We start from the raw sequence: 12,851 nt of genomic DNA on the forward strand, positions 1-12,851 counted from the left end.
AAAATGTAAAGGAAGAATAACTTTTATATTGTTAGTTATAATTCCTGACTCATTGTGATTATGCTACTGTTTTGCCTTTGATATCCCTGGCGCCAGTGTTTGTTTGTCCAACAAGTAACTCTGTTAATAAAGTTGCAAATGGATCCGAACTCCATTGACTCTGCATTACAATAAAACAACTGAATTACTTTATTTGTTGTTAAAATCAGCATGTACAGAGATAATTCATATGCAAAGCATTAAAGCACACAAAACAGAACAATCCACTCTATGCATTTAAAAAGACTGACATATTAAAATGAATTTCATATGCGTGACAAAATTTGCAATTAATAAATTAAAATAATGTAATATAAGAATGCTAACATAACATTTCAGTGTTTAGTGCCACTTTGTACGTATGCTTTCTGATGATACACTGGAAAGGATTATAATGACTTTTAATTACATTGCTAGTAAGTTAAGACAAAGTTTACTGACATTTTACTACTGATATTTTACTGTTAAAGGCAAAGAAGATATTTTTCAAAGAGACATCTTTACAACCATTTATAAAGTCATAATATAGAAAATTATATTAAGATTATATTATATTAGACAGATTATATTAGGATAATTGGTAAAGCATGTGTTATGCTTAGAATTTGCATTTGTTCTCAAGGTCAATATGTTCCTCCACCGGATGTTTTTGTTTCTTGGATGCCTTGACAAGTCCATACGCCATGGCGACAACAGCGACTGCTGCAATAATGGTGAGACTGAAGAGGACACTGAGACCCAGTGCAGCATCAGAACCTGACACTTCCAAGCCCAGGAAACTAACCAACAGTTCCTCATCAGGAGGAGATAAAGGAGTAGTACCTGTAAACAAGAAAATACTCAGTTAAACGGATGGATGGAGAGACAGAATGACAGATAGACAGACATACAGAGTGAAGGATACTTTGAATGAAGAAACAAAAGGATAGATGTTACCTTCAGGTTCATGGATCTGACATTCATGTGGACTCTCTCCTGGGCTTATGAAGCCATTGCAGTTGATTATTGTAGCATAGTGCCAGACAGATTTCTTAGGAATACGTGGTAAAGAAGGATCTGATCGATTTACATAGAAAAGGCCAAATCTTTCACCATAACCCATTGTCCATTCCAGATTGTCCATTAGTGACCAGGCAGCATAGCCACGGATGTCCACACCATCCAGCAAATACGCTAAAGAATAAAAATACATTTTATTCAATTAGCACAAATGAATTTTTACCAATAGTCTCAAATTGATGCATGAAAAAAGCATAAAAAAAAATCTTTTTACCTTTCAGGGCCTGATTAATATAGTTTTCGTAGTAGTGGATTCGGAGGGCATCATTCAGATTTACTGGCCCTCCTTCTGATACTCCATTCTCTGTAACGAAAACAGGAGGGTTTCCATATTCATCCTTAATGAATTTCAGAATTCTTCTGAATCCCACAGGAGTTACTTTCAACCAGTCGGATCCAGTTTCCAGCCATGTACGATCACTAATAACTGCTGCACCCCTGAAATAGATGAAAGCATGATGAATATCGATGCATGTTTTAAACAAATTGGGCCTAAAACAGTGTGAAGATGTTGATTAAATCTAAACATTTACCTGTCTGCATCATAATGCTCTTGGTTCTGAAAGTCAACGTAAAAGGCTAAGACAGTGGTGTAGTGGTTGAATCCAAAATAATCATGAGTTCCCTTAATCCTCGCTACTTCTGCCGGGGTAAATTCTGGAAGCCTGTTAGGTGTTAAATGCAAATGTAAAAACATTTATAAGCATTTGAATACAAAACTTTGAATTCCTCAGAAAAAAAGAAAATATCTTTATTACCTTGATTGAGGTCGGCCAGCCGCTAAACTTCTCTCTCGAATAGTGTTCTTCATTAAATCGCTGTAATCTCCATTGAACACGGGATGAGCAAACCAACCCATCATGAACTGTTTCGAGAAATAAAAAGGAGCAGCGGTGTATTATTTGCTCATGCACACAGGTATTGTTATTTCAGTATCATTGCTGTGCAATGTTAGTATGGATTACATTTATCCAAAGCGACTTACATTGCATTCAAGTTACAGTTTTGTTTACGTTTTTATCAGCTCTTGCTTTCCCTGGGAATCGAACCCATGACCTTGGCATTGCTAGTGCCATGCTCTACTATTTGAGCTACAGGAAAGCACCCTGTAGCTCAAAAAACTAATTTTTTGAATTAGTTTTTATTTTTATATTTTACATTAATTTAAATTTTATTTAAAGTTTTAGTAATTTTGTTGTCTCATTTGTGTTCGTTTTTATTTATTTATTTAAATCCTTTTTATTTTAGTTGTAGTTTATTCAATTAAAAAACTGCCTGGGCAAAAAAAAAAAAAACTGAAAGATTTTTTTTTTTTATATTCCATTTTATTTTATTTGAGTTTATTTCAATTAATTTAATTGTTTAGTATTTTTAATTTTAGTTTTAGTTAGAGATAACAACACTGTCATGAATGCAGAAAATGGTTGAACTACAAAACTGTACCTGAACTACACGCATGGCAGCATCCACGTCTTCTTGTTTGTATGGGTTTCTTGGTTCAGCCCAGTCAGAGTTTATCGTGATGCCAATAATGCCACCTTGTTTTGCACGATACTTGTCATTATACACATGCCAGGCCTCAGCATGCGCCTTGATGATGTTGTGTCCAGCAATATATGGTGCAGTGCCTGGATTAGAACTTATACCTGGACAGAAATAGAACATAAAGAATTTTACAATACATTATTAAGTGTTAACATTTAAACCGATAAGAGAAATAATATTTATAAAAAGCAAAAATATAATTTTCTATACAAATCATACCTGGCGCAAAAATTCCATGGCCATATCCATGCAGTGCAACAATGTAGGGTTCATTTATAGTGATCCAGAACTTCACTTTGTCTCCCAGACTGTTAAATATAACATCAGCATAGTCTCTGAACCTCTCGACAGTGGTCTCATTCTCCCAGCCACCAACATCCTGAAGTGCTTGTGGGAGATCCCAGTGGTACAAAGTCACCTGCCAATTCAAAATGATGAACAGACCGTCAGAAATGAATCAAATTTTTTTAGGCTGCAAGTGCAATTTTGGCATGCAAATTTATTCAAAATATTTTACCTGTGGCGTGATATTGGCTGCCAAAAGAGCATCCACTAGCCTATGATAGTAGTTGAGTCCAGCTTCATTAATTTTCCTGTTTGTTCCATCTGGCATAATTCTGGGCCATGAAATAGAAAACCGGTAGTATCTGACTCTCAGTGTTTTGAGACTATTGATATCCTCAGCCATCTTGTTGTAGCTGTTACAGGCAATGTCACCGTTGTCATCCTCCAATATCTTTTCCGGAGTATGAGCAAATTTGTCCCAAATGCTGAGACCTTTTCCATCAGCCCTCCAGGCGCCCTCTATCTGTGGTGTTTGAGCATAAGCAAATGAAACAAATGTCCTCATTTGAAGACACAGAGCAAATAGGATAGATAAAATTCAGTTTCATTTGCTAAAATAGATTGTACCTGATAGGCAGCGCTTGCTGTGCTCCACATAAATCCCTCTGGGAAGTGTCCATATAACATTTCTTCATCCTCTGTCAATGGAAAGCCATTATTTTTTATTATATCAAAGTAGAGATGAGCCGAGCGCTTTGGACTTCTTGGCCGACTTGAAAGTTTAAAGTTCACATAGTGAAGTCCATAGCCAACAGTGTAGCCTTTCAGCCACTCGAAGGAGTCCATTAGAGAGGAAGCAATGTAACCCTTGACACGTACTCCATCCAGATTGTGTGCTAAAAAGAGAATACATATAAATGTGTGTCAGGTTCAACAATTTATACTGTAACACTATTAAAATTACTGGGTCTCATTCGCTAATAATTTTGTACAATTCGTGTTTTATGCAGAAAAATTGCAAAAATTTAGAACATTAGATGTTTATTTGAAGCAACGTTTGTTGTATTCAAAACCATGAAAACTAAAAACTACACAGGATTGGGTTTCAGAAGTCTCAATTACCATAACAATATTTAAAATGTATTGATTTATTATTTCTGAATGTAAATATTTATAAGAAGATTTTATGCTTAAAGGGATGGTTCACCCAGAAATGAAAATTCTGTCATTAATTGATCACCCTCATGTTCTTCCAATCCCTCAAGATTTTCGTTCATCCTCAGAACACAATTGAAGACTCCTGACGGGTTCAGAAAATTACCGTTGAATCACTGGAGTAACATGTACTACTTTCATGATGTTTTTACTACCTTCAGTGAAAGTTGCTTAAGCTGTCAATGGAGGGACAGAAGCCTCTAGGATTTCATTTAAAATATCTTCAATTACTTTCAGAGGATGAACAAAAGTCTTAGGGTATTGGTACAACATGAGGGTGAGAAATTAATGACAGAATTGTAATTTTTGAATAAACCATCCCTTCAAATATGCACAGTACAAACAGTGGCAGCATACCCTTAAGAGCCTCATCAATATAGGTCTTCTGGAAGAATATTCGATCAGTGTCATCAACTGTTATGTCAATGCCTGTAGCCACACCATTTTCTGTAATATAAATCTCAGGATCTCCATACTCTTCCTTTAACCAGTTAAGAAGTCTCCTGAGTCCCCAAGAAACAGCCATCTGCTCATTAACAGCTGTATGTATAGCGCCATCTACATTGTCCTTTTCAACATCCTGATCAGTTTCATAAGACTCAATATCAAGTCTGCTGGTCACATGACGCACAGCTTTGGTAGTGTACGTATTAATGCAGAATACATCAGCTGTTCCTTGAATAAAGGCTTTGTCTTCATCAGTAAAAGATGGCAACCTGGATTCTGTCAAGCCTTGAAGTTCACTCTTGTTCCCAACCTGCCACTTCATGGCATCAGGGTAGTCGCCATTTTTAAAGATGGGGTGTGCAAACCAGCCTAGCTGGAACTGAAGGGCTCGATCAGCAGCCACCACCTCTCGAGGAACATTGATGTCTAGGGGTTCTGCCCATTCAGCGTTTAGGCTAATGGATACCAGACCTCCTTGAGATGCCCTGTATTTCTCATCATAAGTGTGATATGCTTGTGCATGAGCTTTCAGGAGGTTGTGTGCAACCCTGTATGGAGCATCTCCAGGTTGCTTCACATTGGGTGGAATCTGACCCAGTCCATATCCCGACCATGCAATTGTCTGAGGTTCATTAAATGTGATCCAAAATTTCACCCTGTCTCCAAATGTTGCATAGCAAAAGTCACAATATTCATTGAATATGTTAATCATTTCAGGGTTGTCCCAACCATTGATGTCCTGCAAAGCCTGTGGCAGGTCCCAGTGGTAGAGAGTCACCATGGGTGCGATATTGTTTGCTATGAGACCATCTATGAGCCTGTTGTAATAGTCCACCCCCTTCTGGTTAAGAGAAGATTTATAGCCGTTGGGAAAAATTCGAGACCATGACAAGGAGAATCTGTACGTTTTCACTTTCAGGGCTCTCAACATGTATAGATCTGCATCTATTTTATTATAACTGTCACATGCAACATTGCCATTGTCATTGTTTGGGATATTACCAAGTTTTTGAGTGAAAGTATCCCAAACACTTGTCCCTTTTCCATCTGCATTCCAGCCACCTTCTACCTGATATGCTGAAGACGAGACACCCCAATGGAATCCCTCTGTAAATGTTCCATAGTGATAAAGCTGTCTCTCAAACTTGGTCTGAGGGGAAAACTTTTCCCAAACAATCTTGGATTTTGAAGGAATTTCAGACGGTGGCAGACTAGGGAGTCTTGGGATCTCAATTTTATTTACATATATTTCCATCTTAGCCTTTGCCGCATCCTCAGCAAATCCATTTCTCTCAATCACCTTTGAGTAGTAATATGCTGATGCTTTGGGGGTTCTTGGTCTGTCAGCACTTTCAAAGTAAACATAGTGCAATCCAAATCGTTGACTGTAGCCTTGAGGACCCTCAAATCCATCCATTAGAGACTGGACTGTAAACCTCTGGACGCCAATTTCATCCAAAAGCACAGCTGTTTTGACAGAGAGAGATGTAGTTAGTAAACTTTAGATAGCAACCATTTATTATATAGTCTGATGTTAAAGGGATAGTTCACCCAAAAACGAAAATTCTGTCATTAATTACTCACCCTCACGTCATTCGAAACATCTTGAACCCGTAAGACCTTTGTTCATCTTCGGGAACACAAATTAAGATAATTTGGATGAAATCCAAGCTCACAGACCCTCCAAAGACAGCAATACAACTAAAATGTTGTCAGGTCCAGAAACGTAGCAAGCACATCGGTAAAATAGTCCATGTGACATCAGGGGTTCAACTGTAATTTTACAAAGCTGCGAGAATACTTTATGTGCTCAAAGAAAACAAATAACGACTTAATTCAACAATTCTTCTCCTCCTCATCCCGTCAGCTGAGGTGCACCGCCATTGTGGAGAGAGTATCACGACGCATGTGCTTGCTTCCGCTTCATGTAAACAATGCATGCGCATGGTGCTGCTGCTTACGTTAACACACACATGCGTCTAATGCAACTATTTTACCGATGTCCTTGCTACATTTCTGGACCTGGGAACATTTCAGTTGTGTTGCTGTTTATGGAGGGTCTGAGAGCTCTTGGATGTCATAAAAAAAATATCTTAATTTGTCTTCTGAACTTCTTACAGGTTTGGAACGAGGGTGAGTAATTAATGACAGAATTTAAATTTTTGGGTTAACTATCCCTTTAAAGTTTGGCAAATAGTGTTTTTGGCCTGGAAATAACGAATACTATATAATGAATAATTCTCTCCAAGACCTTAGGTTTAGGTCACCAATTCCATGACTTGTTATCTCTTTAAACATTTAAAAGGTTTTAAACATTACCTAGTTTTGTTAAGATGTTTACCTTTCATTGCCTCATTAATGTAGGCTTTGAGATATTCGACACGGTCAGTGTCATTGAACACATCACCATCGTATTCAGTTGGCATTCCATTTCCTGTGATGTAGATGGGCACCTTTGTGATGGACGTGTACTCTAAAGAGATGTAGTTCAATAATCTTCGAAGGCCCCACGGAACAGACTGGATCTGGTCAGAAGCTGTGGGGGGCCATGTGGGGTCGATATGAGTCTGGAAGTCCCCGACATTATTCGGTCCAGCATCACAACTATTCAAGCTCTCACTAATCAGTCGGGAAGTGTGGTGGTTAAGGCCAAAGAAATCAGCTGTGCCTTGAATTCTTTGTTTCTCAGTCTCAGTAAAAACAGGGAGTCTTGCCAGCTCTTTACCACATGAACCTTTCTTTTTATCAATTTGTTCCTTTAACACGGTTGGATAGTCTCCATCTACAAATATGGGATGAGCAAACCAGCCCAGCATGAAGTTTAGATAACGCTCAGCTGCTGCCACATCCTGATCACTTGAGGGATTCCTCGGCTCTGCCCAATCAGAGTTAAGAGCAATGCCCACTTTTCCACCCTGCAGTTTTCTGTAATTATCATTATAAATATGCCAGGCTTCAGCATGAGATTTTATAATATTGTGTGTCACCTGCAAAAACAAACAAATAATTGTCACTTTCTAAACTCATAAAAAAGAATATGGCACTTTCTCAGATTGACAGAAACACCTTGTAAGATGCTATTATTGGGTCTTTCACTCTTGGTGGATGTTCCCCCGTTCCATACCCCAAGTTACTCACTACCCATGGGCTGCCGAAGGTGATCCATGTTTTGACTCTGTCTCCATAATGTGAGAAGCAGAAGTCAGAAAATTCTTTGAAAGCTTCCACAATAAAGTCATTTTCCCAGCCGCCTGAGTCCTGCAGAGCTTGGGGAAGGTCCCAGTGATGCAGGGTAACAGTGGGCTCGATGCCGGATTGTAGGAGTGTATCAATCATCTTGTCATAATAAGCAACACCCTTTTCAAGCAAACTTTCTTTGCGTCCGGTGGGGAAAATGCGAGCCCAGGATATTGAGAACTGATAATTAGGTGCCATCATGCCCCTAAGCAGATACACATCATAGTCCACCTTGTTATAACTATCACAGGCCAAATCAGTGGTCTGGTTTCCAATGACATGACCCTCATGGCTAAATCGATCCCAAATGGTCTCGCCCTTCCCATGTTCAGCCCATCCACCCTCCACTTTGAAACTCTCACTGGAGACAGACCAGTCAAAATCAACTGGGAATGAGCCACTCAAGAACTGATCACGCTCAGCTTCAGTTTGACTTCTGAACTTCTCCCAGACCTTTTGGTATGAGAATGCAGTAGCTGATTTCTGGTCATTTATCTGCAAACTAAATGAGAACATACTTGTTATGCTGACTATTATATAACTATTATATACTGATATTTGTACCTTATTCGTCTCAGCATTACCTTTTGAGTGTTTCTTCTTGATTTAGCTTCTCAAAAAGGTGTGTGATGTCACAGCCCATGATGTGAAGATCTTTCTTCTGTAAAACTGACAAATAATTTTAGGTTAGCATCTGGTATTTTAATTTTATAAAAAAGCATCTTAGATTTTGGAGCCATCACTTAAAGGAATATGCTAACATTTACTTCTGATAATTGTGTGAAGTGGCTGGAAATGATTGTCATATCCATCACAGTTGAAGACTGTCAGCTGATACATAAGGATGGGCTTTTGACCACTGCCAATCTGAAACAAGAGTGTCAAGTGTCATTCCAGTGTCCTGAAATATTCTGTCACATCAACCAATGAATTTTAAGAACCAGCTGAGTTAAGTGACAAGCTGTGAAATCTGATGACTATTCACTATTGTAAAGATGATTATATAATATTTCAAGAGCCACAACAAATCATTACGTGTAACTTCCTCAGTTCCTCTGTAAGAGATGTCTCCAATTTGCAGTTGTACTGCATATGGAGAGATATGAAATCCACATGTGCCTGAAGATGAGACGGGAGATATATGTGATAAATAACATAATATTGACTATTGACCAGCATAATATACGATGATCTGTCTTGAACACTTACCATGATTTTTGACTCCATTTGATGAATGGACTTAATATCACTGGCTCTGATCCCAACAGACAAATGAAGTACTGAGAGAAAGAGAGAGAAACACTCCATAATTGTATTATTATAAAGAACTATGTAATGTAAACTATGTAAAAGTTTATTTTTACGTGTATTGTTGTTTTAACATTTGTCCACGCATATGGGCCTGATTTCACATTACATGCGGTAAGTTGTCTCAGTGGGCCATCAAATGAGCTGTTTAGTCTTTTTTCAACTACATTTAAACCATAAAAGCATTTAGCATCTTACTCATGAAACATATGATAACGTATGATAATAAATGAATTAATAAACTCATGCCTTACCTTTGAATAGTTGATGATAGGCATTGTAAACATTTGCATGAGACTGGACAGCATTTTCAAGTTGCACTTCATGTAGCTCATGCAGGTGACTGAACGTGATGAATGTGTCCACAAGATCTCTAAATGTATTGAACACAAATCCTGCATACTGCTCAAACATCTGCACCAGTAATGGATTCTCCCAGCCTCCATATCTGGCTCTGAAGAGTTCTGGTACCGCAGAACGATGGAGAACCAGCAGAGGTTTGATGCCCGATTCAGTCAGCTGCTGCACGAGCATCTTGTAGCACTTCACAGTGTCTTCATGTGGCTGGTTGGGATCACCTGAAGGAAGGATGAGAGACCAGGACAGGGGAACTTTAAAGTGGGTCACCCCTCTGCTCTGAAGGTACAGGAAGTAGGCTCTGGATTGCTGAGGCAGTGGACCTCCACAGTTAAATGCATTGTCTTCATCTGATGGTGAATTCTGGCTGGTTTTCAGAGGGCCAGCAAGTAACATGAAGTCCTGTTGCTCCGCATTACTGGAGCTCCAAAAAACAGCCAACAAACCTAGAGAAAGAAATGCCTCTAGGAGCTTCATCATGACTGTTCTACAAAGGGCTAGAGTGTTCAGAGATCTTTATAAGTAAGTACTACTGCTAATCTAAGGGGGAGGCATACATATCAGTGTCACAATCATGCAGTTTAACTTTAATCTGACTACTGATACAATTTATGGCAGTTGTTAAGTTTCATAAGTATTATTTTGATCAGTTGCCAGGAACCTATGGCTAGCGAGTCACACGTGGCTCTCTAACAAGAAATTAAACTAGTATGAAAGCATAAAATGCATTTGCATTTGAAAAATGCATTCTAAAAATAAAATAATTTTGACATAATCTGTTGAACTGGGCAAAACAGGCAACCTTAACTTGTAACAGCACTAATTGCTCATGTGATATTGTCTAACTATATCATATGATATACAACTGTAAATACAGTACATTAACTCTAACAAGAGTATTTTTGGCACAATATCTAAAGGGGCATTTAAATGCATTATAGGCTATAGGTGCATTAAATGCATTAATAATTTTAACGCCTAATTGTTTTCCCCATAACTAATTGAATTAACACGTTTTTCACATCCACTAAAATAGACAACACTAGTTATTAGCTATTTATCTACTTACAATCCCTTTGCAGTTTTTAAATTAGCCCCAGTTTGAGAAACCCTGCTGTTTATTACATTTCATGTTAATATCAAAGAAGGGAATGTATTTTCTGTAATCAGTAATCTACTACCCTTTATAAATAACAGTGACCTGCCGTCAGATTCTTGTTTGCTGTCATAGAGACAAGTGTGACTTCTCAAGACACCTATTTCAGTAATAACTGTTAGGCAGTAGATACATTTTATCTGTGGTATTCCATTAAAAAACAAAAAACACTAACTAACAGAACCTTTAGCTTGACACATCATACTGAAAGGACAGTGCCTGTGGTGTGTGGCATTGGAAAAAACAGCAAGACATGGCACAGCAGTCAAAGATGTCCCTCTAACACATATGCACACAACAGACATTGCACATACCTTCAAAACTATAGTTCATACAGAAATGAAAACTTGCTGAAAATCTTTCTTAGTTCTTAGTATCAAGAGCATATAATATGTGTCAGTAATTATGAAATTCTGTAATTCATTGTATTATCAGTGATGCATTTCTCTCCAAAATAAATAATAATATTAAAACACACTATAGACATACAATGAAACATACTATAAAAAAGCACACTTACTTCCATATGAGTATACTGCACATGCATTTTGAAATTGACTTTGTCCTGAAACAATGTAATATGAATAAGAAAACTGTGATTAAAAAGTCTCTGTATAACAGATACATGTAAAAGGTTTATAAACATAAAGCAACCTTAGCAACAAGTCTCTATATGACAGTGTAATTGTAATCTCAGAAGAGACCTTGCCTCACCCTCACCTCACCTCACCTCACCTTTTGTGGTCTATCAATAAGAAAGTCCAAAATAAAGTAACAGGTGGGATTTGGGACCCCAAGGTCTGTCAGCTTCCCAAGTATCTTTCCCGGTCAGATGGTATTGAAGGCAGAACTATAATCCAGGAAGAGCATCTTTACATATGTTTCACTGCAGTTCAGATGTTAAGGTGTATAATGCAAAGGTATGGCCACCATCCACTGATTGGTTGGGGTGTTTGGCAAACTGTAGGGGATCAACAGTGTCTGGAAACACAGAGTTTATGTATGCAAGTACAAGTTTCTCTAAACACTTCATGGTAATGCTACTTGCCTAATATCAATGAGAGTAGGCTACATGTGTCTAATTTCTTAGGGACCTGTATGATAATGGAGGTCTTGAATAAGCGTGATACTCTTTCTTGCATAAGAGACTAATTAACAATGTCACACCTGCCAGTTGCTTGACGCAGACCTTCAGAACTTTAGGTGATACGCCATCAATTATGTATTGTATATAGTTAGTATATCACACTGACCCTGTGCAACCTTTGATAAGCCCTGTGGATGAATATTGGATAACTATGGACGTCAGTGTATCTGGCCCTGTTGGATAATATTGTGCACGTGTTTGTGGATTAACACTAGAATTTTCCAGCTGTCATTTGGACCCCAACTAGATGTTTGTTGGTGAGTGTGACCCCCCAAATAAATTTCAGATGTAAGAGCTGTATCAATGGCCTCTGCTAAACAAATGTTTGTGGAATGTTGTATTTAAGTTTTAAAGCAACATATTCTGTATTTTGAATCGATCACTGTTTTATGTTATTGGTAAACAGTTTACCAAAGATTGTACAGTACTGGGGTTTCCGTGTCAATACAAAACTGTTTATTATACAGTTAGATCCATATATATATATTTGGACACTGACACAATTTTCATAATTTCGGCTCTGTATGCCACCAGAACAAAATAAAACAATCAAGATGAAATTGAAGTGCAGACTTTAAGCTTTAATTCAAGAGGTTGAACAAAAATGCAACATAAACTGCTACATTTATGCTATAAATGGAATTACAACCATTTTTATACACAGTCCCCCCATTTTCAGGGACTCAAATGTAATTGGACAAATAAATATAATCATAAATAAAATGTAATTGTTTTATATTTTGTTGAGAATCCTTTGCAGGCAATGACTGGCTTAGGTCTGGAACTTATGAATGTGATGCTTTGCCAGGCCTTTACTGCAGCTGACTTCAGTTGACGCCTGTCCATGAAACAGCTTTTGAGTCAACTGCCCAATTACTTATGGTCCCTTGAAAAAGGGGGGAGGTACATATTAAAGAGCTGTAATTCCTTAACCTTTCCTTCAATTTTAATGAGAATACCCTCAAATTAAAACTGTGTAGCTGTGTAGTGTAACTGTAACTTGAATATGTTTTGGTCAGCAGTTAAAGTAATAAAAAAAATTGTGCCTGTGTCCAA

General features: G+C 37.8%; 1 protein-coding gene across 1 annotated transcript; it reads right to left on the reverse strand.

Moving 5' to 3' along the window:
• Nucleotides 1–637: 637 nt before the first annotated feature.
• LOC306875868 (lactase/phlorizin hydrolase-like) lies at nucleotides 638–9,972 on the reverse strand (the record flags this gene model as incomplete). Its single annotated transcript, XM_079426619.1, has 17 exons — nucleotides 638–861; nucleotides 976–1,212; nucleotides 1,313–1,536; nucleotides 1,632–1,763; nucleotides 1,857–1,963; nucleotides 2,542–2,744; nucleotides 2,863–3,061; nucleotides 3,161–3,451; nucleotides 3,556–3,824; nucleotides 4,501–6,057; nucleotides 6,932–7,577; nucleotides 7,657–8,329; nucleotides 8,412–8,496; nucleotides 8,595–8,694; nucleotides 8,863–8,946; nucleotides 9,037–9,107; nucleotides 9,390–9,972. 17 exons carry the CDS (start codon nucleotides 9,970–9,972, stop codon nucleotides 638–640), a joined length of 5,685 nt encoding a protein of 1,894 aa, XP_079282745.1.
• Between the last annotated feature and the right edge of the window lie 2,879 nt (nucleotides 9,973–12,851).

This window comes from Barbus barbus, assembly GCF_936440315.1.
Source record: "Barbus barbus genome assembly, chromosome: 10".
NCBI lineage: Eukaryota > Metazoa > Chordata > Actinopteri > Cypriniformes > Cyprinidae > Barbus > Barbus barbus.